General features: G+C 38.0%; 4 protein-coding genes across 4 annotated transcripts; 2 read left to right on the forward strand and 2 right to left on the reverse strand.

The window, feature by feature from the left end:
- Nucleotides 1–4,193: 4,193 nt before the first annotated feature.
- LOC117816298 (OCIA domain-containing protein 1) lies at nucleotides 4,194–6,865 on the forward strand. Its single transcript, XM_034688502.1, has 8 exons — nucleotides 4,194–4,381; nucleotides 4,626–4,710; nucleotides 4,819–4,872; nucleotides 4,982–5,029; nucleotides 5,604–5,733; nucleotides 5,813–5,967; nucleotides 6,418–6,579; nucleotides 6,666–6,865. The coding sequence occupies exons 1-8, from the start codon at nucleotides 4,328–4,330 to the stop codon at nucleotides 6,698–6,700; spliced, it is 723 nt and encodes a 240-aa protein (XP_034544393.1). The 5' UTR covers nucleotides 4,194–4,327; the 3' UTR covers nucleotides 6,701–6,865.
- Nucleotides 6,866–7,263: 398 nt separating this feature from the next.
- Nucleotides 7,264–8,865, reverse strand: rhbdd2 (rhomboid domain containing 2). Its single transcript, XM_034688501.1, has one exon. It carries the CDS (start codon nucleotides 8,555–8,557, stop codon nucleotides 7,586–7,588), a length of 972 nt encoding a protein of 323 aa, XP_034544392.1. The 5' UTR covers nucleotides 8,558–8,865; the 3' UTR covers nucleotides 7,264–7,585.
- A 1,977-nt stretch (nucleotides 8,866–10,842) lies between these two features.
- Nucleotides 10,843–19,314, forward strand: chic2 (cysteine-rich hydrophobic domain 2). The gene is made up of 6 exons (XM_034688101.1): nucleotides 10,843–11,189; nucleotides 13,812–13,866; nucleotides 14,332–14,487; nucleotides 14,612–14,668; nucleotides 14,772–14,831; nucleotides 16,616–19,314. The coding sequence occupies exons 1-6, from the start codon at nucleotides 11,056–11,058 to the stop codon at nucleotides 16,664–16,666; spliced, it is 513 nt and encodes a 170-aa protein (XP_034543992.1). The 5' UTR covers nucleotides 10,843–11,055; the 3' UTR covers nucleotides 16,667–19,314.
- A 502-nt stretch (nucleotides 19,315–19,816) lies between these two features.
- Nucleotides 19,817–23,250, reverse strand: LOC117815548. The gene is made up of 7 exons (XM_034687313.1): nucleotides 23,134–23,250; nucleotides 22,840–22,985; nucleotides 22,671–22,729; nucleotides 21,681–21,707; nucleotides 21,349–21,474; nucleotides 20,146–20,244; nucleotides 19,817–20,013 (listed from the first exon to the last, which is right to left on the reverse strand). Exons 1-7 carry the CDS (start codon nucleotides 23,248–23,250, stop codon nucleotides 19,844–19,846), a joined length of 744 nt encoding a protein of 247 aa, XP_034543204.1. The 3' UTR covers nucleotides 19,817–19,843.
- Nucleotides 23,251–24,735: the final 1,485 nt, after the last annotated feature.

A 24,735-nucleotide genomic window follows, 5' to 3' on the forward strand; every position in this document is an offset into this window, starting at 1 on the left:
ACGTATTTAAAACTAATGTAACTATGCAAGCCTTTCTGCTCATGGGTTGACTATATCTGCATCATGAATGAAAAAGAACATTGATTTTAAGGGTATTGTTTTTAAGACCAAGGTGAATTCCTTTACAGGCAGGTTTATACGTATTTAGGATGAGATTGACCCAAAAGTTTGCCTTCTCCATCTTCATGTAAGTTAACATCATATCCTGTGTTGATATAACTATTAGTTCTAAAATAAAACACCATGACAGTTTGGCTATCATCCGGGCATCAGGTTCAGAAATATCACACAATATTGACACACACACACACACACACAGAGAGAGAGAGAGAGAGAGAGAGAGAGAGAGAGACATACTCCCCCTCACATGCTGGTGTATTGATCCTGTAGTCATGTGGTGAAGCTGCAGTGAAATTCCATTCACCCAAGAGTATGACACAGAAAGAGCTACACGCCAAATCAATGTTCAAAAAGTGTTACACTTCCACTGAAATGTGTTTGATCTGTTGGCTGTTTGAGTTTCTTCCTTAATCATTGATGAAATTAGCTTATGTATTAATCATTGTACATCATTTCAATTCTTAACACCTTATCATTACATATTTGACTTCTCTACGGTTATATTTATGTTTCATGTGCTACTTGTCATGGGTCACAGGTACTTATTCTTGCTGATCTTGATCTCAATAATGGCATAAAGTAATTTCTTATTAATAAACAATCTCTGCCAGTCTGCGGCTGCGCTTGATACATTATGTCGGGAGATTAGAGTGCACTTGGTGAATGGTTGTCAGACTCCAGTGTGCCCTCTTCCTGATCTCCAGGGTCTTTATCCATGCATTTATTTTGTACATATTATTTTTTGTACAGAGCTTATTCTAAACTATTCTACAAATCGGTTCATACTTTTATAAGTATCTGTATTGTATTTATATTTAGCCTATATCTTATTTCACAACTTTTTTAAAAAATAATATTATTCAATATTCTGACTTATTGTGTAGGCTATAGGAGCAACTGTAACTCAACAAACTTGAGTAATTAATATCTTAAAAATACAACATATATGAAAATACACAAGATATCCTCTGTAGTTGTTACACTGTAAATTCTACTACCATCATAATGGTTACCAATGGCAATCAAGCGAAACTCCTATTTTTACATGCGCAAAGTGTGGCTGTAGCACTAAAGCTTTACTGATTGCGTTTTCCAGCTGTTACTAGTTAACTTTTCATGTATATGAACTACTACTTCAATATTTAAACGTTTCTGAGCAGTCATATTGCAAGCCATGTTTATCCTCACCTGTGGAGGATGTAGTGAGTCCATGCTCTGTCTGTGCAGAGCTCTCCCTGGCTTCAGTTTTAGAAATGTTGCCTCCACTCCTGGTAAAGTGGACAAGAGAAGTGGAGCAGTTGTGAGTAAAAGGGAGAGGGCCTCCGTGAAGGGCAGAGGAAAGTGCGATATGCAGCATTCACATCAGCAAAGACCCATCCACCCCACTGATAAGCTGAACACACCTTTAAAATCTTGATTAGTCTTACCTGCCACTGCTGTAATCTTTTTTTTCAAGTTGTTTTGCAATCCAGCTCACATGGTGCCTGATAAGTCTTGGTATGTACTTTTACCTATGCATACACCTGCAGCCATTAATCTGTAAATCCTCTCTTAATATCTCACTGGTTTTTTCTCTTAAGAGTCAGAAGAAGTTCTGTAGTGTGCTTATCCAGTTTGTGAAAGTTTCCATCCATTTAAAATCAAAATCTCAGTGGAATCTGTCCCTCACAGTCCTCAGAGTGTCGAATTCTCCAGTTGATGGACCCTGAAATTCACAATGGGAGAGGAGTGGCAACAACAGTGGCTCCCCTGGCAAAGGTTTATCCCACTAACAGACAGACCACATGGTTGTGTGTGCGTGAGTGTGTGTGTGTGTGTGTGTGTGTGTGTGTGTGTGTGTGTGTGTGTGTGTGTGCGTGCGTGCGTGCGTGCGTGCGTGCGTGCGTGCGTGTGTGTGTGAGTGTGTGCGTGTGTGTGTGTGTGTGTGTGTGTGTGTGGTAGTGGTGGGGGCTAGCAGGATGTGCACTGCACTGTGTCATGTGGGCACTGCCTGAATGTGTGTGTGTGTGTGTGTAAGGGGGTAAGTTCTATTTTGGGCACACAATCAGGTTTTTCTGTAGCAATCAATCGATTCAGTGTATACAGCCTCCATTGTTCAATATGTCAAAGTGTCAATAATCTAAGTTTAGGTCTCAAATAAATGTGTCATTGATAGAAAACGACAGGAGAGAGTGGGGGGTGGGGGCAAATGTAGCCTGCCCTGATGTATCTGATTTACATGGAAGTTGGGACCTGACAATGTTAGGTGATGTTTGGGTGGGAGGGATGGGGGAATCAACAGCCTCTTCAGTCTTCAGTATTCTCTTGACAGAATATATTTTTTGTTATTTTTGCATGCCATCAAAAATGGAAACATCTGTCGGTACAAGACTAATCTAATCCCACAACAGCACAAACGATTGCTGTAACATTGTCCATGAAGATGAATCAGCACATCTCTGAAACTATTTTATCAAAAACTGCACCCTGTGACCTCTACAAGGGCGTATTTTATTATAGTGAGAATATATAGCTCAAAATAGGTGTGCCTAATTAACTGGCTTCTGAGTATTTATGTTTATTGGAGGCAATGATCATTAGTATGTCATTATCAAACCATAAACACGGCCTGTTTACCAATGAACAAAAAACAGGCCATGTTTATGGCAATTAAAGATTGAATAATGCAAATCAGCAAGGCATAAACCTGATCATCAAAGGCGCTTATCTGATAGATAAAACATTTCCAGCTGTGGTCCTGGTGCCACTCTTGTGTGATCTCATAACAGAAACAAGCCAACCCCACTCTGTTTGCACATAAGCACAGATCAGACACAAATTAATTTTGGTAAGGTGCTTTCTATCATGTCATGTGTGAGTAAAATTGAATGGCAGAACAAAGAAAAAATACCCCTTTCTGTTTGGTTTGATCACTAAATGTTGGCCAATTGTTTGTGATTCTGATTTGGTCTTCTTTCTTTACTACTGAATCCTTTCCTTTGTAGGTCTGATCTGGAAAAAATCTGATGTAGTTATCTTTGATTCTTCAGTCTGCCAGGTTTCAAATGCAGAATAAAGGACTGAAGAAAAAATTTGATGAAGTGTGTATCTATTTTAACCATGAAGGCAAGTAATTCTGGTGACACTTAGGCATATTAGAATCACACATATTATAAACAGTATAATCACATTTCAAAGTATATACTACCCACTATATTAAACTATATCAAATATACACACACTTAACTAAAATAGAGCAATACAAACTGAAAAGATTCAATCAATACACCGGACCCTTCATTTTATTTACTCCCTTTTTTGTATCTGAGAGTAATTTATTGTATTCTCAAGTTCTCACCTTCATCCCCGGATATCAATGCTGCTTCTCCTGTTATACCAAATTAATTTCTGTTGTCTTTTCGAGATACCGATTGATTTATTTCAAAATCCCGTGATAGCAAAGTTACAGAAAGTAAAACTTATATTATGCATGTTGTCTGCTGTGGTTTTCAAAGTGGGGGGCGCCATGGGACGCTAGGGGGGCCTCAGAAAATTGGAGAGAATGGGAAAAAATGTAATCTTTTTTTTTTTTACAACACGTTTGTTAATAATTTCCTATGCTAAACAAATGTAATAATGATTGAAAAGTAATAAAAGTAAGACAATACATTGTAAAAGTTTATGTTTCTTTACATATTTTGAAGCATTGTCTGTGGGTTTGCAAAGGGCCATCCCCGGCCAGAAGCTAATGCTGTTTGGGGGGCCTTGGCATGGTAAAGTTTTGGAACCCCTGTATTATAAAATATAACTGGAAAAAAAAACATTACACGCAAGTTATGCCAGAAAAATATGTCATTGTTTTTACGGCCACTAGAGGGCGTAGGTAGGTATTTTAACAACACCTTTGCATTGAGCGTTTAACTTTCAGAATAAAAGCTCAGATTTGAAGTTGAATTGTCTCAAAGGGTGATATATTTATTTGGGATTTTTACTCATCAATAAAACAGCTAAGTATACTTGTTTTAATAAAATATCGTGTCGATGCTTATCATCTGGACTTTCACTATTGCTCAGTAATTTGTACAGCCACACTCTTCTTCTACTTCCGGGTTACGTCAGTGTTAGCGGGTGCAATGACATTGTACCAAACAGAAAAAGAAACAGTGGCAAGCAGTTTGTAATTTCACATGCTTTTGTAGCTTGAATTGGCACTGACATTATCGTCAACATGTCATCCACCAGCACAGGTTTCACGGAGGATCAGCAGCGCAGAGGAGCATCGGTAAACACACCTTTATGTACACACATTCATCTAACCAGATGCTAACCTGCTTACTGGCTAACCCAAACTTTGGGTGAATCAGATACAAGATGTCTCGTCTTTAAGTGTTTCTTTTGTTCAAAGCGTATTGTTTTGTCTGTAAGCTGGGGCTGTCTGTATCTGTCTGCTTTACAAACATGTCTGTTGCAAATTGACTAATGCAATTAAAGTTAACTCTGTAGTTCTCTGTGTGTTAACTCTGCAGTCACCAATGGGTGTTGAGTACATGCCCACTGAGGAGGAGAAGATGGTGTTCAAAGAGTGCAACTATGAGAGCTTTTGGTACAGATGTAAGTTTATATCTTTCACATACAACTCACATTATTGCTGCTTTGTGGTCTTTGAATGAAGGTGTTTCTCTCGTAGCTCAGTGTTGATTCTTATGTTTCCTTTCACAGCGGTGCCCTTCTCTGTGGTCAGTATGGCTGTCACTCAGGCCTTGGTTGTCAGAGGTAATGTCATACAAAATGTGGAGGAATCAGCTACAAATCGACAAGATTGATATACTACAAAAAATATATACTTTGTACTCAATTTCTGATTGCTTTTTTAAATTTGCAGGGATTCTGACTGCATCTCCAAGGTTTGGAACTCTCCCAAAAGTGGCCTGTAAGTTTGTGAGTCTTCATTCTGTGAGAAAACAAATGGAATTTTCTCATAGAAAATGAAAAGGCTAAATGTTACAGATATTGCAATCACAAATGAAATTCAACAAAGACTAAAGACAGTCAGACTACAGTTTCTGTCAAGACACTGTTAATGAAACAACACTAAAGTTTTTTCATTCAAAACTGGACTTAACTATGGTAGGATTTCTAGCTGGTCTTCTTTTTTATAGTGCGTTTGTTCAGAGAGGTCTATTTGGCAACTGAGTATTTATGTTTGGCTCTAGACTTGTATATCCCTTCAAGCCAGATTACAGTCAAATATGATGTTTACAATACTAACAATACTTTGCTCAGAGACAGTCAAAGCACATGCTGCATAACTGTAAGGTGTTGGTCTGATTTCAACCCGCAGCTTTTGTTTCATGTCACCTTGTTTCCTGTCTGAACATTTTATGCCTAATGGTCAAACTAAAATGAAACCCCCTCTGATCCAAAACAAAATCTCACTATTTAATACTCTGATATCACCAGCCACAGTTGAGCTGTCATTTATTTTAGTGTATTTATCTGTGCAGTTGCTGGCTTTTGTGGCTACCTTGGAGGAAAAATGTCATACATGAAAACATGCCAGGAGAAGTTCAAGAGGTTAGAGAACTCCCCCCTTGGAGAGGCCCTCAGACAGAGGACGGGACAGAACCAACAAAAGTGAGTAATAAACACATTTCATCATGATGCTGTCTGATTAAGACACATCATCCTTTGATCATTTGTGTCTTCTCTACAGTGCCAAGTCAGAAATGAGTGACCCGGACACCCAGTCATTTGACAGCATGTTCCAACCTGCAGACTCCCCCGTCCATAGAAGCTACAATCCAGATTCACCCATACAAATGGGCCGAGCAGATGATGTCAATGCTCTACGCACACCAGAACAAGATAGTAAGAGTTTCAAATAACTTTTCAAGACAAAAGTAATGGCTTTTTCAAATGTATAAAGCTTTTGGGCCCACCACTCAGTGAAGTTGCATATCAATACTATGAGTACAGTGATTATTGTGATAAAATCCCTGAGTATGTACCATTTAATGTTATTATGGCAATGTGGCAAAGAAAAACATGTAATAATAATAATAATAATAATAATAATAATAACAATAATAAGTTGGTTCATACCTTAACATTCTGAAAAAAGCATTTGAGGAGGAAGTTGGTTTGAGAAAACATTTATCTCATCCAGTGACAAAAAGAGACCTGTAATATGTGTAGCTATGGCACAATACCTCTTTGCTGTTGGATATGAGATTCTCATATATTTACTGTAAAGGAAAAGTCAGTTTGTAGCTTTTAAGTAAATTATTTACATAGAAACTCTGTCCCCATCTTCTTCAGTCCAGTCATATGTGGGAGAAGAGGAGCCCAAAAGGAAGTCCATCCTCTATGAGGACCTGAGGCTCAAGAACAGAGAGAACTACGAGGTGACACTCACTCAGAAGGCTGAGACGCTGCTCAAACCATCACCCGAGAAGGAGCCAAAAAACCCCAAGAAAGAATGTAAGCTCAAAAATTCAGAGACATATAAAGTACTTGCTGTCACCAATGGTAAAACTAACTTTCTCCTTATCTCTTTAATGTTACAGCAAAGAACATTTATGGGGACAGCTGGGAAGAATGAGACCTTATTTCAAAGATTTAATGTTTCCTGAAATCACTGACACTGCAGTACCTACCGTAGGCATCTCCGTGGACATTTTTAACCAATGTGACTAATGTTGTTTGAGTTTTGATCAGTATGTTTCTGAAAGTGCATCAATTAAAAGCCAATTGCATTAGGACTTAATTTGTTTTTGGTTTCTTTTTCTTGACTTAACTGTGCCTTTTTTTTCTTGCCAAAAGCACAACATTCCCTGAAAGAAAAATAAGCAGTGAAGCAGCTGCTAACAATCTAAAATAGAAACAATGATGTGATATGATAATTTAGTGTGACGCAATCCCATATCACACATACTTTGCAATGTTCTTTTAATGCTTCATACTGTATTTATAAATATAACTTGCCATATAATTTATGTAACCTCTAACCAAGCTGTTATATGCTCAAGTATAGATGTTCCTTATCTTTACCTGAAGCATGAAAATGGTTTGCTTTTGTTGGGTTCCATCAAGTTTCAGAAGCTTAAATTGTAAATTAGTATTTAAAGGTATAATTTAAAAAAAAATCTCATTAACATACACTGGTTGTTTTGTACAACTTTACTCATAAAAAATATACAAAATGGCACAAAATCAGTAAATATTCAAATTAAGGTATAAAGATCACCCACCACATGAATGCACTCAGATAAATGTCAAAATAAAAGAGGCAGGCAGACACTATAAATACTTTGTAAGTCTACAGAAGGCTGCTATAAAAAGAACTATCTAAGCTGTGACTTTGAAGCAGACACAATCCAGTAATAGATGCTACATGTCAAAACAAGAATTTAATGGGGAAAAAACAGTATAGGTCAAACAAAATGTATCTTTATGTACATAAAACATATCATACCCATGACTATCGTTAACTATGACTATGGCTGGGGTGTAAGCTGTGGCCAAATCTCAGCTCTGAACCAGGTCCATGACTTATCCCAAAGTTATGTGCAGAGCCATGTACATGAGGATGAATAGGTGGTGCAGGACTGGACAAAGCACTGGTCATATTTGGCCAACCTTCGTAATACTTGGTATCTGCAGTGTTGATGCTGGACAGTGGAGCGTAAGCCTGGACCGGGTAGGATCCAGGTGTCGGATTGATTTGTGGAAGAAGTGTCTTCCTCCGCTCTTCTGTGGAAGCAGGTACAAACATAACACCGCCAATACTCCTCAGAAACCTAAATGGCATCCTCTTTTCCAGAACACCTGCCCTGGCCTCAGATAAATCCAGATGGGAGAACCATCCTTTCCCATATATCCACCCAACCAGAATAGCTATGACATTACAGGGTAGCACACTGTGAGGAATGAGGGCAGTGGTGGTTATGAGGAACACCCAGGGGAGAGCAATGGTGGGAAAACTGACCCCACACAGGAATCCTTTGCTCATTTTAGTATGCATGGTAGTTAAAGCTACACATGCCAGAGCCACAGGAAGCAACCCCTCGGTGTGACTATGGCTGTTGTCACTCTGCAAGAGATCCAGAAAGCTGTAAAACACTCCTGTGGTAGTCGACATCAAGAGGAACAAGTGCAGGAAACGCACAGTGCCAAACCCTTTCTCCAGACTGCCACTGAGACACGCCATGACTGCAATACTCAGGAGGAGCTGTGGAAAAGTTCTGTGGTAAATTGGATACAAGAAGAGCCTGTGAATGTGTCCACTGTTAAAAACGGAGGCACCAACACTCAAGACACCTGGAGTGAAGTTAAAAAATGTTTGGATAACAAAGAGAAAGCAAGACCAAAGTACAACTGTTAGCACCCCGACTGGAAAGACTGGAACCACGTCTTTAAATGCTCGTAGCATAATTTTGAAGTACTCAGCTTGTCTCATCTTGCTGATCGACCACAGACTTCAGCAGCTGAAGGAAAAGTTCACTGGGATTTCAAGTGTCCAAACCAACCGTGGTCCACTCTTCTTAACCAGGAAGTAATGTTATTTAAAAACCCAGACTCCTGTGTTGTAGGCTTGTAGAGCTGGATTAAGCTTTGTTAAACAAAAAATACAAGGCTTTCAGTCAGTAATAAAAATAACGCAGTCCCACTTTTTTCATAATTGTTCGTAGCGCTTACAAAGACACTTGTAGAATCAGGTTAGCTTCTGTGCTAAAGGACAACTTCCTGTCAAAACCTTCAAAATAAAATGCATTGACACAGTGTTACAATTTCTCTGTAGGTTGTCTTCAACTTGTTAACGCGAATCATTGTATCTGAGCCGAATGTGAGTTTGATGTTTAACGCTCATATATACTTGCCATGTTTGGTTACAAAGTAGCTTACATATTATAACTTTATGTCATCATCTATGTCTTAGTTTGAAGGAAATCCTCCTTAACTCCCGGCTATCTCCCCCCTACTTCTTCTTAAGTTACATATTTCTACTAATATGATCCCTTATGTACCACTAGACTTTCAGTCAGCTTTTTGGACACTGGAGTTAACTATAAGTATGTAAATCTTCATACACAGTGTATTATTCTGTAATAACAAACATCCTCAACACCCTAAAAACATGTCTTTGGACAGTCATAGTAGGCTTTGGCTTAATGATTATACTTAAATAGCTCTGCATATTTAAATACTGGATATATTTTTAGATGTTGGACTTTTTTTTTAAACATGTTATCAAGGATCTGGCAAATGTCATCATCACCACTCAAAGCACATACCTCAAGTAACTTTCTGTGCCCTGCAACAAAATGTTAAACTGAAATTAATGGAGACAAATGCCTTCATGAATCTTAGTAAAACGTTGTTAACGTTTTGAATAAGTTTATTAAAGTAATTATTTGAATATTTTCTAAAGAAATTACTTTTATTTAGTTTGAGTTATTTATGAGCACAGAACAAGTTCTCCTTAGTGTATAAACTAAACGAAAATAAGATACTACTTTGAAGGTAGTTCATCAACTGCTTCAAACTAGTAGGCTGCCAGATTTGATAGAGCCTGAAGGATAAGCAGTATAGATATATTTATTTAGACGGATAAAATCACCACAGGCCCACACAGATGACAAATGGGTACAAATTTGACCATCACGTGTTTCAAATCTTCTCACGGAGGAGGATTAGGGCCACTGAAAAAAAAATTAAGGTACATTTTTTATTATTATTATTTTTATTCTGAGAAAAAAGTCAGAATTCTGAGATAAAAGCCAGAATTCTGGGGAAAAAGTCAGAATTCTGTCTACTATTAGTCTGAACTGAAATTAGTCAGTGGAGAACCTCACTTTTAAAGAATCTCACTTTGAGTCTGTCCTGCTCTACTCTGGGAATCTGTGTTCAGCTCTGGAGTGACCCAGCACTTGGTACTTTGGTAATTATTGTGGCGATGACAAGTTAAATGTTGATGATGATAATGGAAGGTCTTAAATTGTTTGGTTGCTTCATTGTAGATGTTCCTTATTTTACAAAAAAAAAAAAAAAAATCCTTATTTACTTTTGTGCATAGCCTTTACACTGCTTGGCAGTACCTGCATCCAAATGGACTCGAAGCACTTTGTTACTCTTACTGATCTTGTTTCCTCTTGTCTAGATCTTTGCTTGTGTTGTTCTTGTTCTCGTATGTAGATCGCTTTGCATAAAAGCGTCTGCTACATGACATTGTAACATTGTAACATTGAAAATATCCCAAATCATCACTAATATGCTACATTTCAAATGGCTTTCATTTTGAAATTCCAAATCTAGTTAAGCTGGAATTGGCAGCATGACATTTTGAGTTTCTTTTCCTTTTAGTCTGAATCAAAACATATCAGTGGCAACTGAGATTTATTGTAATGCCAAATATATAATAACCAGGCACATTTTTTTCAGACGGCTTTTATTTTGAAAATCCACCAGAATTCTGACTTTACTCTCAAAATTCTGACTTTATTCTCAGAATTCTGACTTTTTTTCCTCAGAATTATAATAATAAAAAAAGAAATTTGACATTATTTATTTTTATTTATTTCAGTGGCCCTAGTCCTCTTCCGTATGTTCTGAGCAGAGGGTTTGTACATGTATTATTTGAAAAACATGGGCGTTTTTATTTCAGAATTTAGGAAACACAAAAGTGACATAAATTAAAAACATAATCTGAAAATGTCTTAATTATAAAAACCCGAAAGCTTGTCGGTCCCCCTTCCGGTTTGGACCGGTTACTGCGGCGGATGTTGATGTTTTGTTTCTTGCTGAACGATGTGAACTGTTTCGTTTCGGGACGGGCTGTTGTTTCTGTGGTTGTATTCACGGTTCGCCTTGTACTTTTTTCTCGGTTAAGTTTCTCTGTCCGTCGGCATCGTGTCTCTCCCGGTGTCTCTCCCGGGAAGCGCGAGGCCGAGTCGTGCGATGATGGAGGATTTTGATGAAATCTACGAAGAGGAGGAGGAGGAAGAGGAGGACGAGGACAGGGCCGCGGAGGAGCAGCTCCTCAAGTATGCTCCGGACCCGGTGGTGGTGCGAGGGTCCGGCCACGTCACTGTGTAAGCACCCGGACGCCGCTCGCAGGACTCGAGAGGTCCTCACCGTGAACTGAAATGACTGAAAGCGTCTCTGTGAACTAATGTGTGTTAGTGAAGTTAGACAACGCTGCTGACTTAGCACAGCCAGCGAGCTAACTCTGCGAGCAGGCTAGGAGTAGCTAAGTCACCTTTCGTTCAAGTTACAAGATATTATCATTTGAATATGTTCATGTATTCTTCCCCCCACATAAAACAGACAGTCTGTTGTGTTAGCTATTTTTAAGACAAGCCATTAAGTCCCAGTTAATGGTGTCCGTATTTGAGGACTTACAGCACGGGATCAGTCTCCCGTGATCAGATCAGATGTTAAGTCGTGCATACAAACAGCTACTTCCACCCTGGGATGGACCAACCCTGCATACTACTAGTTTCTTCCACTTATAACCTTATTTATGCTACTGACACCTTCAATTAAATCCTGCACAATACCAATTATTGTAGCAGTAGGAACCAAAGTTATTAGATGTTGTGTTTTGTCCCGTCAGGTTAGGAGGAGCACACATCATTGGCCACAGGCTAACAGCAGTGTGTTACAGTCGGTAGGGGTAGTGATAACAGCAATCGGAACTAACTGTGTTTGTTTCACACAATTCCCCTTGTTAGTTGGCTCACTATGACACTTCTACGGTGTCCCTGAATGACGAAATAAATTTACAAAAGATCAAACACTTTTACAAAGTTGGAGACAAATTTACATTCTGGGAAACATTAGTATGGGGTTCCGTTTGTGCCAAAAATATGTCGTCATGCGCAGTCTATGTCTACTGAACATGTGAGAAGACATTTGTCTGTCATTGAATGTTGAACTGTCCTTGTGTCATTTGACTTTGTCATTACATTGTGTCGTCATGATGTTTCATTTGACAAAGTGTCATTATGATGTGTGTTATAGATTGTTGTCTTGATGTGGTTTGGCAATGTCTAATAACGTCTTGTTTGACAGCATCTTTACGTCGTTACAATGTGTTGTTACTACGTGTTGTTACTACGTGTCGTCTTGATGCGTTGTTTGACAACGTTGTCTTGATGTGTTGTTTGACAACGTAGGGGTATTATTATTTTACTACATTATTGTATTGTAACATTTCAATTAATTCTGATCCAACGACGTTGTCAAACGACACATCAAGACGACGTTGTCAAACGACACATCAAGACGACGTTGTCAAACGACACATCAAGACGACGTTGTCAAACGACACATAGCAACGACGTTGTCGAACGACACATCAAGACAACGTTGTCAAACGACACATAGCAACGACGCATAGCAACGACGTTGGCAAAGACACAGTAAGTACACATCAAGACAGCCAATAGCAACAACACATAGCAACAACGCATCAAGACGACACATAGTAACAACACATTGTAACGACGTAAAGATGCTGTCAAACAAGACGTTATTAGACATTGCCAAACTTCACATCAAGACAACAAACTATAACACACATCATAATGACACTTTATCAAATGAAACATCATGACGACACAATGTAATGACAAAGTCAAATGACACAAGGACAGTTCAAAGTTCCATGGACAGACAAATGTCTTCTCACATGTTCAGTAGACATAGACAGTGAGCATGACGACATATTTTTGGCAAAAACGGAACCCCATAGGTTTTTACATTTTATAAAACAAATTTACATTAGCCAACACATTTACAAAGGCTAAAACAAATTTACATTTAAGGAAAAAAATGTACAAAAGATGAAACCCTTTTACAAAGTTGGAGACAATTTTACAAACGACAGAACACTTTTACCATTTCTGAACCAAATTAACATTTCATTTTTATGGAAAGGGAATGTACCATATACTGGAAGGGATCCGGAAGTGATCGAGTGATGGGTTATTTAGGTTGTTTTGATGGAGAGAAACCAAACGAAGATGGACATGGTTTACATATTAGGACATCCTCGGGTCTCAGAGAGAGGTGTCAGACCTCAGATGTAAAAGCAGTCACCGGAAAAGCTCTGTCATATCTCCACAAAACCTTCATCATGTGTCAGAATTCAGATAAATGGACTCATACCACATAGCATCAGGCTAAGCGGAGTCAGACTTAATGGTACAAGTGTTCCGTCGTTTGTAAATCTGTTTCCTGAAATGTAAATTTTTTTTGGCTTTGGTAAAAGTGTTTTGCTGATGTACTTTTGTTTTGTAAAATGTAAAAATGTTTTCCAAAATGTAAATTTGTCTCCAACTTTGTAAAAGTGTTTCATCTCTTGTAAATTTGTTTTGTCCTTCAGGGCCACCGTACACTCCCGTTTATTGTAACACAGAGTGGAATATCAGGGTCGAGGAAAGTCTAAATTAGTCGCCACTCTGGAGTCTTGCATGATTATCTGTCATCTTTGACATCCATTAGACAAATATATTTAAAGAATAATGGTGTCTTCCTCAAACCTGCTGGGTCGAAAAGTTCTACAATTTGCTTGATAGGAGAAAATATTGCCCCACAGGAGAACTGAAATGAAAAACGAAATAGTTAATTGAGCTTCTTTTGGTTTTGTTTGTTGTTGTGTTTATGTTTGGTAACGTGTAACAGTCTCATTGTCTTACTATACCCCACAGATTTGGTCTAAGTAACAAATTTGAGTCAGAATTTCCTTCAGCACTTACAGGAAAGGTGAGTGTCTCACTGTTTTTATCAAACATTGTAATTTAGGAAAATGAAATTTACCGTTTACATCCTTACAACATATACATTGTTTTATATTATTTGTTTTCTGATTTGGGACTTTTAGACTGAATTTGCTTTAAAAAAAAGTTGCTCTAAGTGCATCAATTTATGTGATCATTAACAAAAAACACAGAATGAATAGCTGAAAAAAGTAAGTGGAAAAATTCAACCAGCTGTCTTAGAACATTTGATTTTAATTTTTTTTAACTGGACCTAATATGATATGTGCACTACCTCGGGCTGAAACGCGTCTGTTGCTCGTTGCTGATCTGTGCTATTTTCCCAGATTAAAAGTTGAAAAGGACATTAACTGTGCTGACCTTTTTTCTCTTTAATATTTTCTGTGTAGTCATGCACCTTACGAAGTTTTAAGTTAGGGTGGGCTCCTTTTTTCCTTTTTTTCTACCTCAGGTGGCACCAGAGGAATTCAAAGCCAGTATCAACCGAGTAAACAGCTGTCTGAAGAAGACACTGCCAGTGAATGTGCGGTGGCTCCTGTGTGGCTGCCTCTGCTGCTGTTGCACATTAGGCTTCAGTTTGTGGCCTGTCATCTGCCTCAGCAAAAGGGTGAGATACTCATCCATGTCTCATTTGAAAACTGTCATCATAGTTTTGAGGTTAATGGTTATTGAGGATTTTTACCATACAATCTGATAAAATAATATCCTCTAATGTCACTTTTGTCCTCCAGACAAGAAGATCTTTAGAGAAGCTTCTGGAGTGGGAGAACAGCAGACTTTACCACAAGGTGTGTTGTAAATGCATGAATGAATATGCTTACATTGAAAGCATACTTTGTTACAACTGTGTTGTTACAAAATAGATCCTGATCACTTTTTAAATTATTGCAGTTGTGTTTGCATTGGAGACTAAGCAAAAGGAAGTGTGAAACCAATAACATGATGGAATATGTAAGTATATGTTTCAGCTTTGTTATTGTTTGTAGACAGAATGGTCCAAGATGTTCTGATACCAAATTTTCCTCACCAAAAAGAGTTGAGAGGCCAGATGCAAAAACATATACATTTATTTCTAATGTAGTAAACAGGGTTTGCACTTTTATGGTGTGAATATGATATGATTGCTGTTATTATTGTACAGCCAGATCTTGTACACCAAAGAGTTACCAAAATCAAGCTGAGCTATTAATATCAAACGCTTTGCTTGAAGCTTGTTTTTTCTTTGTGAAACTGCTTTATATAGTTTTGACTGATTTAAGTCAGATTGTCTGGGTATTATAGATGAGGAGACCTCTGAAGAAAATTCAGCACCAAGTAAAAGATGTACAATTTAGCTCGTCTAACCTTTACACATAACTATTGTTACACTCTTCTGTCTGAGGACAACATCCTGTCCACAGATAAGCTTGTGAGCATCTGTACGTTTTCACAAAGAAAACTGCCTTATGTTGTGTTTCACTGTTTTTTAATCAGCTGGTGTGGTACTGTGGAGTGCAGGAGACCTGTGTTAGCTCCTGCTAACAGTTTTAATTTACTACTCATTAAAATGAATGGGCTGTCTCTGTTCTTACAGTGGTAATGTCAGGGTGAACATGGCTTTAAGTGTTTACTGTTACCCCTGCTGACTCACTCAATTTGGGTTGATAAATCTTTCTTCACAGTGCATGGGTCAGACTGTAATGTGTTTTTTCACTGAGGATGCTATTTAAAAAACTAATGTCAGACTGTTTATGGATAATTTCTATGATGATTGGGGTCTCTTGAATTAAATACTAGCCAAGATATATTAATGTTACATGTTAAACCTGATATTGGTTCATTTTATCCACTCATATTTATACTAGTTTAGTTATCTGTAGCAACCCACATGTTGGCTGTTATGTTCTTGCATGCTAAAATTTAATTGTCTACATCATAGTGATTGGGCATATGAGAAAGGAAGCTCTAAGACAGTTCTGTATTGTGCAGTGCTATAGAGCATGCTCAGAGTGACGTGCTAACAACCTTGTAAACATGTATGACATTAACAAGGAACCTTGTTATCCTATTTCCATTTGCTAGTTAGACTTTCATGCCACCAGAAGTGCTCGAACTTCAGGTTATGAACTTCTTTGTTAATACACCACTTATGTCATGAAAAAGAACTGGTGACATTCACCTTTGAGTGCTTACCTGTTCAATACAGAGCATTGAAATATGGGTCTTTTTTATTTTGCTTTTTCTTCCCTTACATGAAGCTCTCTCCATCTCGTAAATGACTCACTCATATTCACCCTCGTATGACCCCTCTTCTGGTCCTTTGACCTCTTCAGTCTTTTTTTTGCTGAAAAGTTTGACAACTTTGAAAACAGAGCACACAAAAAACGTAATTTTACTAAACATGCTCCTTAAACAGAGAGAAATACAAACGTTAGTAACCAGTTTCAAATGTCGTTTCTCATTCTATAATGTAACACCAGACACTCAATAAAAGTGTATATTTCTTAAGGTTGGAATGTTGTTGCAAATATATTAGATCATTTCATATGCTAATTTACATTATAAAACATAGGTCCAGTTGTGTTTTGATGTTTTAATGAGGAAATATTCAAATTTTTACTTTTTAATACACAACATTACCTGAGATGACCCTGTATGAACTTAGCTCCTAATGTAAGGTCTACATTAGTAGAAACATCTCATCGGCAAAATATTTGCTTATATACAGTAACATTTTTTTTTCTTGTCCCCTGCAGGTAATCCTAATAGAGTTCTTACCTAAGATCCCCATCTTCAGACCAGACTAACCGGAGTGCAGCTGATCCTAAAATCTCCACTGCTGCCCACAACGGCTGTCAAGCTCCTGTATAATTTACCCATCCCCCAAATACTCCAATATTTTTGTTTACAGGGTAGCATTGATCCTCCCCAGTCCCGCAACATATACTTCCTCTACACCCTTGTTTACAAATCCAATTCCCCATTGAACCATAAGCTATCGGGTAAGCTGGCTCACTGTGTGGCCATGCGAACCACCAGCAGCCTGTGGGATGAGGAGGGAAAACCAGCCAAGGGCAGCGTTATGGACTTCGAAACTAGAGACAGAGACGGGACTCTGAAACTCAAGTTCTATGAGCTACAACTGGAATTGTGTCACTTGTTTGTTCCCTTACCTAAGCACATGGCACAATCAGACCATGATGAAACAAACACTTTCACATGTTACCGCCAACCTCACCTGCAAAAAAAATCACACCCCAGTGCTATTGTAACAGCCGGTTTGGAGCTCTGGATCATTACCAGAGGCTGGGGGAGGCAACATTACATGGAACTCCAAAGGAACCTTCTTCCCAATCCAGCCGACAGTTGAGTCACACAGGAACATGTTGGAACAGCTGAACTCAATAATGTCACTATCCTTATTACTACCAGACATCCTTACGCTCTTGCCTCCTTTCATATCTCTGCACACTTCACTGTGCATCACCCAGTGACAATCACACACTCTGACTGTATTCTACACAGTATGAATGGGTCTTTATGCTTCACAGATTACCTTGAACAGTTTGTTTTCAACGTTATGTGTGTCCAGATGATGGCTGATGGCTGCCTCGCTTCTGAGTCACAGTGGAAAAAGTAAAAAGAAGGCCAAGAGAAGAAACCTTTTTCTTATTTCTTTGAGTAATTTTATTTTGTTTTGGTGAAAGAGGGCAGTCGATGCTTGTTCACCATGCATTTGCGCAATGTGTGTGTGTGTGTGCGTGTCCAAGAGACAAACAAGCAAAAAGAAAAAGAAAAGACAAATCAGAAAAGAGAGAAACATCTTTACTCTGTAAAGCAGGGTGCCATAACCAGTCTTTTTTAGTTATTTATAAATGAACGAGTACACAAATGTGCATTCACTTTTTTCTTTTATTTGTTTTTTGTGAAGATGCGCCATTGTTTGATTCCTGACTGTCACAGTGGGGAAAACACTAAAGCACACAATCGCTTTGTCCTTAACTGTCACATGGCCTGTCCTTATCTGAAGACCTTGGATGACTCATGGGTCACAGAGTTTAAAACGTGTCCCTTGTGGTTATTATAATCTGACTCATAGCGTTCAAAGGTCTGGGTGACCAAACATGCTAGGTCCTTTTAATTAGGTGTTGGATAATATCAGGGTTCTATATCATGAAGCAGGATTACTGAAGTTAGTGTGATAGCTGCATTAAAACACCTGAACTGATCCCAAATCAGGAATGTAGGTTCCAAATGACAGTGATACATATTTTAATATTAACAATAACGATTGACTGCTTGGAAGGGGTTTCTCTTGAGGTTGATTATCAAGGTGTTGTAACCTAAACATCTGAACCTCTGAGTGTCCTTCAGCCCATTGTTTTGGTTATCTGGCCTGCAGGATTACTGTTTTGGTTCAGTGTTACCTGTCCTATAGAGTATCAGATGGCTCATTTATGACTTAAAATAAATCACAAGATGTGCTGTATCTACTGGATGTGTAAACAGGCAACTGTTGGCCACATATACTCAACAAGGTGCAAAAGAGGACATGGTCAGGTTCGATTTAGGACCAGTTATCTCACTTAAGATGCTATGGATAACATTAGGAAGCATATTTACTTTTAACAAAACAACCATTCGGCATCAAGTCAGTTTAAAAAAAACTCAAAACATGTCAAGAATGAGACATTCTTACTCTGCACACCTTGACTCAAAAATGAAACAAAAATCTAGATAGTAAGATGAAGATTGGACTAAGTCTCTTGTGTTTGGTCACTCGGCTCTAGTGATATTAAGGGTCACACTCAGGGGTTTGTACTAGATAAACAACAAATGTAGCATTGAAAAAACACAGTCAGGTTATATTAAAAGTTAAGCCAAGGGGTTGAGTACACCACACAGATCACACATTCCTTGACAAACTTTAGAATAATGCGTTTAGAATTGGTTTTGAAACTGATTAATGTCCTCTAGAAAAAGATAAGCAACTATTTTATTGTCCTCCCATAAAGAGCAGAGGAAGCACACACACACACTCCACAGATCCACAAAGCTCAGACATTTTGTTGGTTTATATGTTATAAGACTCAAAGTCACTTGATTACCACTGGGTTGCCTAATTATTGGTTCATCAGTTAGTTTTCTATACTTTTTGGTTTAGGTCTGTTCTGTGTAAATCAAGGCATAAGGCCATATGCAGATATTTGTGTGTGTGTGTGCGTGCGAGAGAGAGGTGTGAGTGAATGTGCATGGTGTATGCGGATGCAAATGTTCTTTGTAGATCTCAGACTGTGATTGAACCCTGCACAGAAAATGAGTCCTTTTATATAATCTGGAGTGTTTTGTGTGTTTGTGTGTGAGCGAGAAAGATATAATATGTACATATGACTCGCAGGTGTATGTACAGTAATAAACTACCAATAAACAAGGCTATGGGCATCCTCCTCTGTAACTCATTGTGGTTTTTGAGTGTAAATTCATCTTTTCAGTATGTTTACATACAGTGTATGAAGATTTTAGTTCACTAAAGGTCACAGAATATTTAAAGAATAAAGTCAAAAGCAACCAGAAATACTTATTTAAAAGATTTGTGTGCAGCACTTTACTGACTCAGGGAAAGTATTAACTTAAATCAGATTAATAAATTGAGGGAAACCAGGGAAGCCTTAAATATTTTGTGGGTTTTACTATATGTCATGAAAATGAACAGAAACCACTCAGCCAGTCTCCTTTGACTGTAACATGAAGGGAACTATTTTGTAAATTGTAAGCAGCTTGTTGCCTGTGTGTGTGTGTGTGTGTGTGTGTGTGTGTGTGTGTGTGTGTGTGTGTGTGTGTGTGTGTGTGTGTGTGTGCGTGTGTGCGTGCATGCGTTCAGGAGATACTGTGGTAACGAGGATATTACAACAAATTGAAGTCATAGTGAAGCATATAATATACTTTGTATCCTTTTATTTACAGAACAATCAACTTCTGTGATGTTAGTCCTTTTTCAATAATATATCAGTAGCCATTTTGACATAATTGTCAAATCCACCCGCTCCGTCGAAAATCTTCTCAGCTATGTTTTGCTGCTCAGATTTATCTGCATTTAAAAGCTGTGTCATATCTATAACGTCTGCTTCTGGAGACTGAGGATCTGGACAAATTCCTGTAAGACACAAAACATGTTAATTAATACCGCTTTGTTGATGGAGAGATTTTGACTGTATATCCAACACCCTTTTACCTAGCTAGTCCAATAATAAGTTATAGGGTATAACAAACTGCAGGTGAAACACACCTCTTTCAAAGTCCAGGCTAAAAGGTTCAGGTAGGTTAAGACATTCTGCCTGCTTCTTTAACTCCTCCAGCTCAGCAGCAGTCACAGTCTGTCTCTTACCTGAGAGCCAAAAGAAAACAATACAGAAATGTACTTTGTTTTTTAAACATGCACCAAGCATCTGTATAGAATTTGTGTTGCATCCAAATAATAAAAAATAAAAATTGATGCAACAAACAAGAGTAGACACGATAGGTGTTTTTTGTGAGGGATAATGTATAGTGAATGCATCTATGGCAACAGATTTTTGTCAGCCCCTTTGCAATATGGATTAACGACAGTCTAAACTGAACATTTTAATTCATGGACAAGTCTTTTGTTTGAGGGTTTTTACAAATCAGAATCAAGTATGTAACACTGCTGGGTAATGAGTTTTTATATTTTGTTTTTATATTTAGACTTTGTAAATAAAAGATGGAACAACAGCTATCCCAAGTTAACCTTCCAAATGTTAGTACTAAACCTTCTCAAGCCTCAAGAACATTTATACAAAAGTGTTTGTAACTCCTACTATGACACATTCATTACAGCTTATAGTTGTTCGATGATAACATGCTGCATAGTGATGATATGTTATAATTTATGTATTCAAACTCATATAAATAAATAAGTTGCATAGTGTATACACTGTCTGTTGTTTTTGGAAGGATACTAAGGCAGCATCTGAAGTGTTTCTAAACTACTCTCTTCCTCAAATTTAACTTTTTAACATCATGACATCATCATTTGACTTGACATATCTGTCTTTTTTTCAATTTATCCCGTTATTTTTTCTGAACTGTTTTATGTAAAGAACTTTGTTGAGAATATATGTCAAATAAACAAATAAACTACTATTGTTATTGTTTTTATTAAGATTATTATTGTAAGTGTTATTTTATCTATTTGTTTATCAGAGTTGTTGATGTGCAACTAGTAACATGCATTAGACTGAGAGTTCACAGACACAAGCTGGTATAGATTATTAGGAATATTTTTCTTGTTTGTTTGATGTAATCTTGATGCAATACTGGTGACAGCTGCTATGGATGATTTGGATCTTAGTAGTGTGTCTGATGTATGCTTAATATTTGTATATGCTGGACCACAAACAGCCTCTTTGGACATTAAAGGTTTCTAAGCGTAGGTCTAGTAGTTGTAGTAGTGGAAGTGGAAGTATCTTACTCATAAGGAAGAGAATTTCAATTGTATGTCCAACCAAATGGTTTCGTGTTAGGAACAGCAGACAGTCAGAACAGCCAGTTTTCAGCAGGTTTATAGATACTGAAACGAGAAGAGGTCCTGGGGAGCCTGGGAAGTAGACACACACAGAGACACACACACACACACACACACACGCATGCACGCATGCACGCACACACACACGCACGCACGCATGCACGCACACACACACACACACGCACGCACACACACACACACACACACACAAACAAACTGCTGTTGAAATGGTAGACAAAGTTCACCTATGTATGCGCATGCTTGATTAACATACTGACCTGGTTTCAGGGTTTCGTTGATTATGGCTGTGACCACAAAGAAAAAGAAAGAAACTGACATCAGCAAACTAAAAAAGGTCTGTCAAAACAAGCTCAAACTGCCAACAAGATCAAATGTAGACCATCGTGTTTATATAGGAGTTATTATGTTCTGATAATTCATGGGTTCTTTATCAGACATGTACTACAGTATTTACTGGGCAACTATCCATAATAATGTAAAAAAAAGCTAAAGGCAGTAAGTTGGAAAATAGATGGATGTTTTAAGATTTTCATGAACCACAACAAAGAAAACTAAAACCGCAAGCGGCTATGAGCAGGCCCTCACACAAGCACCGCCTGATATACGCCACTGCCTGACGTGCAGCAGGTGATGCTGTCCTGCACCTTATGAGGCCTAAGCTGAAGCTGTGAGCATACTTGTGCAGTTATTAGCATAGTGTACATTGCAGTTCGGTCTGTCATCAGTAGGTGGTGCTGTGACTTTAATTATGTTCTGAAGGATTGTTCATCACAGGTCATTATAGAAAGAGTTGTGATCACAAGCATGTTGAAAAAAGGTTCTGACTGTAAATACTGCTTGTGTCCAATAGGTGGCGCTATTCATATGGGCATAATGTTTATGTAGATGAGTTATGGCTGGGACCATGATGACAGTCAATTTATAAATTTTATGCCATGACTGAATTGTGGACAGAGTTTGGTGAGTTTTGGGCCACGTTGAGGCATGCAAATTTGGCTTTTAAGTGGTAGAAAAATCCTAGTGATCCTTAGGGATACAATAGGGCCTCGCCGCCACAGCGTGTCAGTGCTCAGGCCCTAATAAGCATCTGAATCTTAACTGGTAATATCATTATGAAACAGTGCTGATTCTGGACATGCAAAATTCCCATTTATTTGTAAAGACACACACACACACACACACACACACACACACACACACACACACACACACATTTACTCAGAATATTATTGCATTTTCCTACTCACGCTGGAGTGTGTTGTTTACCAAGTTCATCTTAGCTGTTTGTGTGAGACAAACCCCAAAGCTACGCAGGGAAGACCAAATATGTGAGGTTATGAACTGAAAAACATTTTGCCAAATGTGAATTTATAGATTTCACTGAAAAATGTTTCAGACTGATAGTTTTCTAATTACGTTTTTACCACCCCCATGAGATCAATGGCATCGCTCTCATTGTCAGCAGAGAGTCTCATCCAGTAGCTGTCCTGAAAAGTCTTTGTTATCAGCTCAGTGTTCTCATAGTTTGAGCTCAATGCAACACGCATCCACTTTCCCAGCAACTGAAACAGAAGATATTTGTCTCAGTTGATGAAAAGGTCAAATGAACAAATTAGAATGTTATTTTGAAAGTATGAGGCTCACAAACAGAAGAATATAAGAGTGTATGAGAGACAGGTAAGGTACGAGTGAAATGAGAGGGTGTCATACCTGCTCTGGTCCTTGGATTGCCAGAGGTTGGATTAGACTCTCACAACTGCTCAGAGGAGCTGTTTGTACCACAGACAGGAGACTGAGCACAGCCAAAGAGATGTAAATGGAGACCATCATGGCTTGCCGGTTGACTGTGTTTGCATAAACCTCTGAACTGAACGGAGCATTTAAGTGCAGAGCTTTATTTACATAAAAGGACAAAGTCAACAGCCTTTATTGCAAATGTGCTTTGATCTGGTTTTCAGGCAGAGAAGGTAAAAGGTTTGATGACTCCAACTCAGAAAACCGTTTGGGATCTAAAGCAGTGTGTTGATGTCAGTTTAAAGGTCATAGGAGTTCTATAAACGTCCTGGATTTAAACTTAAAATAGATAGGACTCAAATATCAGGTTGATTTTAACATTCAGGAAAATATCCCGGCATGATGGTTTAGATGGTATCTCAAAGAGCTCAATGTGAACCCCAACAATAATGAATCATTTCATGACACACTGAAAGGGAATAATGTATATTTTATATGAAACCACATTACCAGATTAATGGTCTTTATTTGTCTGTCATAACACATGTATAAGAATGCGTGTCATACAGTTGTTCTGTAGAAATAAGAAGTAAAGGTCAGTCAGTGTGAAGTGTTATTAAAGGGCTGCTGCAATCCTCTGTGAAGATCTGAAGCCGTGTTGGACTAGTTGTCGTTTCTAAAGTTGAAAATTTTCAGTTTACTTCCACTGTTGTAAAATAATGTGACAGCTTGGGAGGAAAGCGGAAAGATTGTGTAGTACTGAACTATGCTTAGACTTATTGTACATTAGACCCCGCTTAATGATTACTGTCTTTTGGTAAATCATGAAGTTGACTTATAATTAAACCAATTCAGCCTGTTGGTGGTGCATTCCTCTCATGAATAATGATACACTGCAGCTGTGTAGCTTTGGCTCAGGACAGGGCTGTGAGCAGTCTGACCCACTGTTTCATTAATTAATTAATTAATTAAGGAATCAATCTATCTATCTATCTATCTATCTATCTATCTATCTATCTATCTATCTATCTATCTATCTATCTATCTATCTATCTATCTATCTATCTATCTTGTTGTTAATTGTTTTTTCTCTCTGTATTCTCTCTGGCAACTACAGAATTATTACACTCAACAAAAACTGTTCCAGATCACATAACACAGATTTATGTCACCACATCCAACGGAAGCACCCTTTTAACTCTTCTCTTTTCATTTTTTTCTGCTCTTACATTGATTTATTAAACTAACTGTCATTGTCTTATCCTTTATCTGTTAGTCTTTTCAGCCCCTTTTTTTCTTTTCTTCTTATATGGCACACAAAACAAATGTAAAAACAATACATCTGGTATTGGTGACCTTAATGTGTGTTGTGTCCACATAACACCCTGTTTGACAGGGTGAGGTCTCTAGAGAAATATACAAACAAATGTGGTTCATTCCATGACCTTCTGTTTTTACCTCTTATTTACCTGGCATTTTTTATATCCATCCTTTATGTTGTGATATGATACTTAATAATATGAATGTTTTCTAAAAGAAGGATGAGGTAAAGTTGGGCTTTGCTTTAGTTTGGCCTCA

The sequence above is a fragment of the Notolabrus celidotus genome, chromosome 7 (genome assembly GCF_009762535.1).
Source record: "Notolabrus celidotus isolate fNotCel1 chromosome 7, fNotCel1.pri, whole genome shotgun sequence".
In the NCBI taxonomy this organism is placed as follows: domain Eukaryota; kingdom Metazoa; phylum Chordata; class Actinopteri; order Labriformes; family Labridae; genus Notolabrus; species Notolabrus celidotus.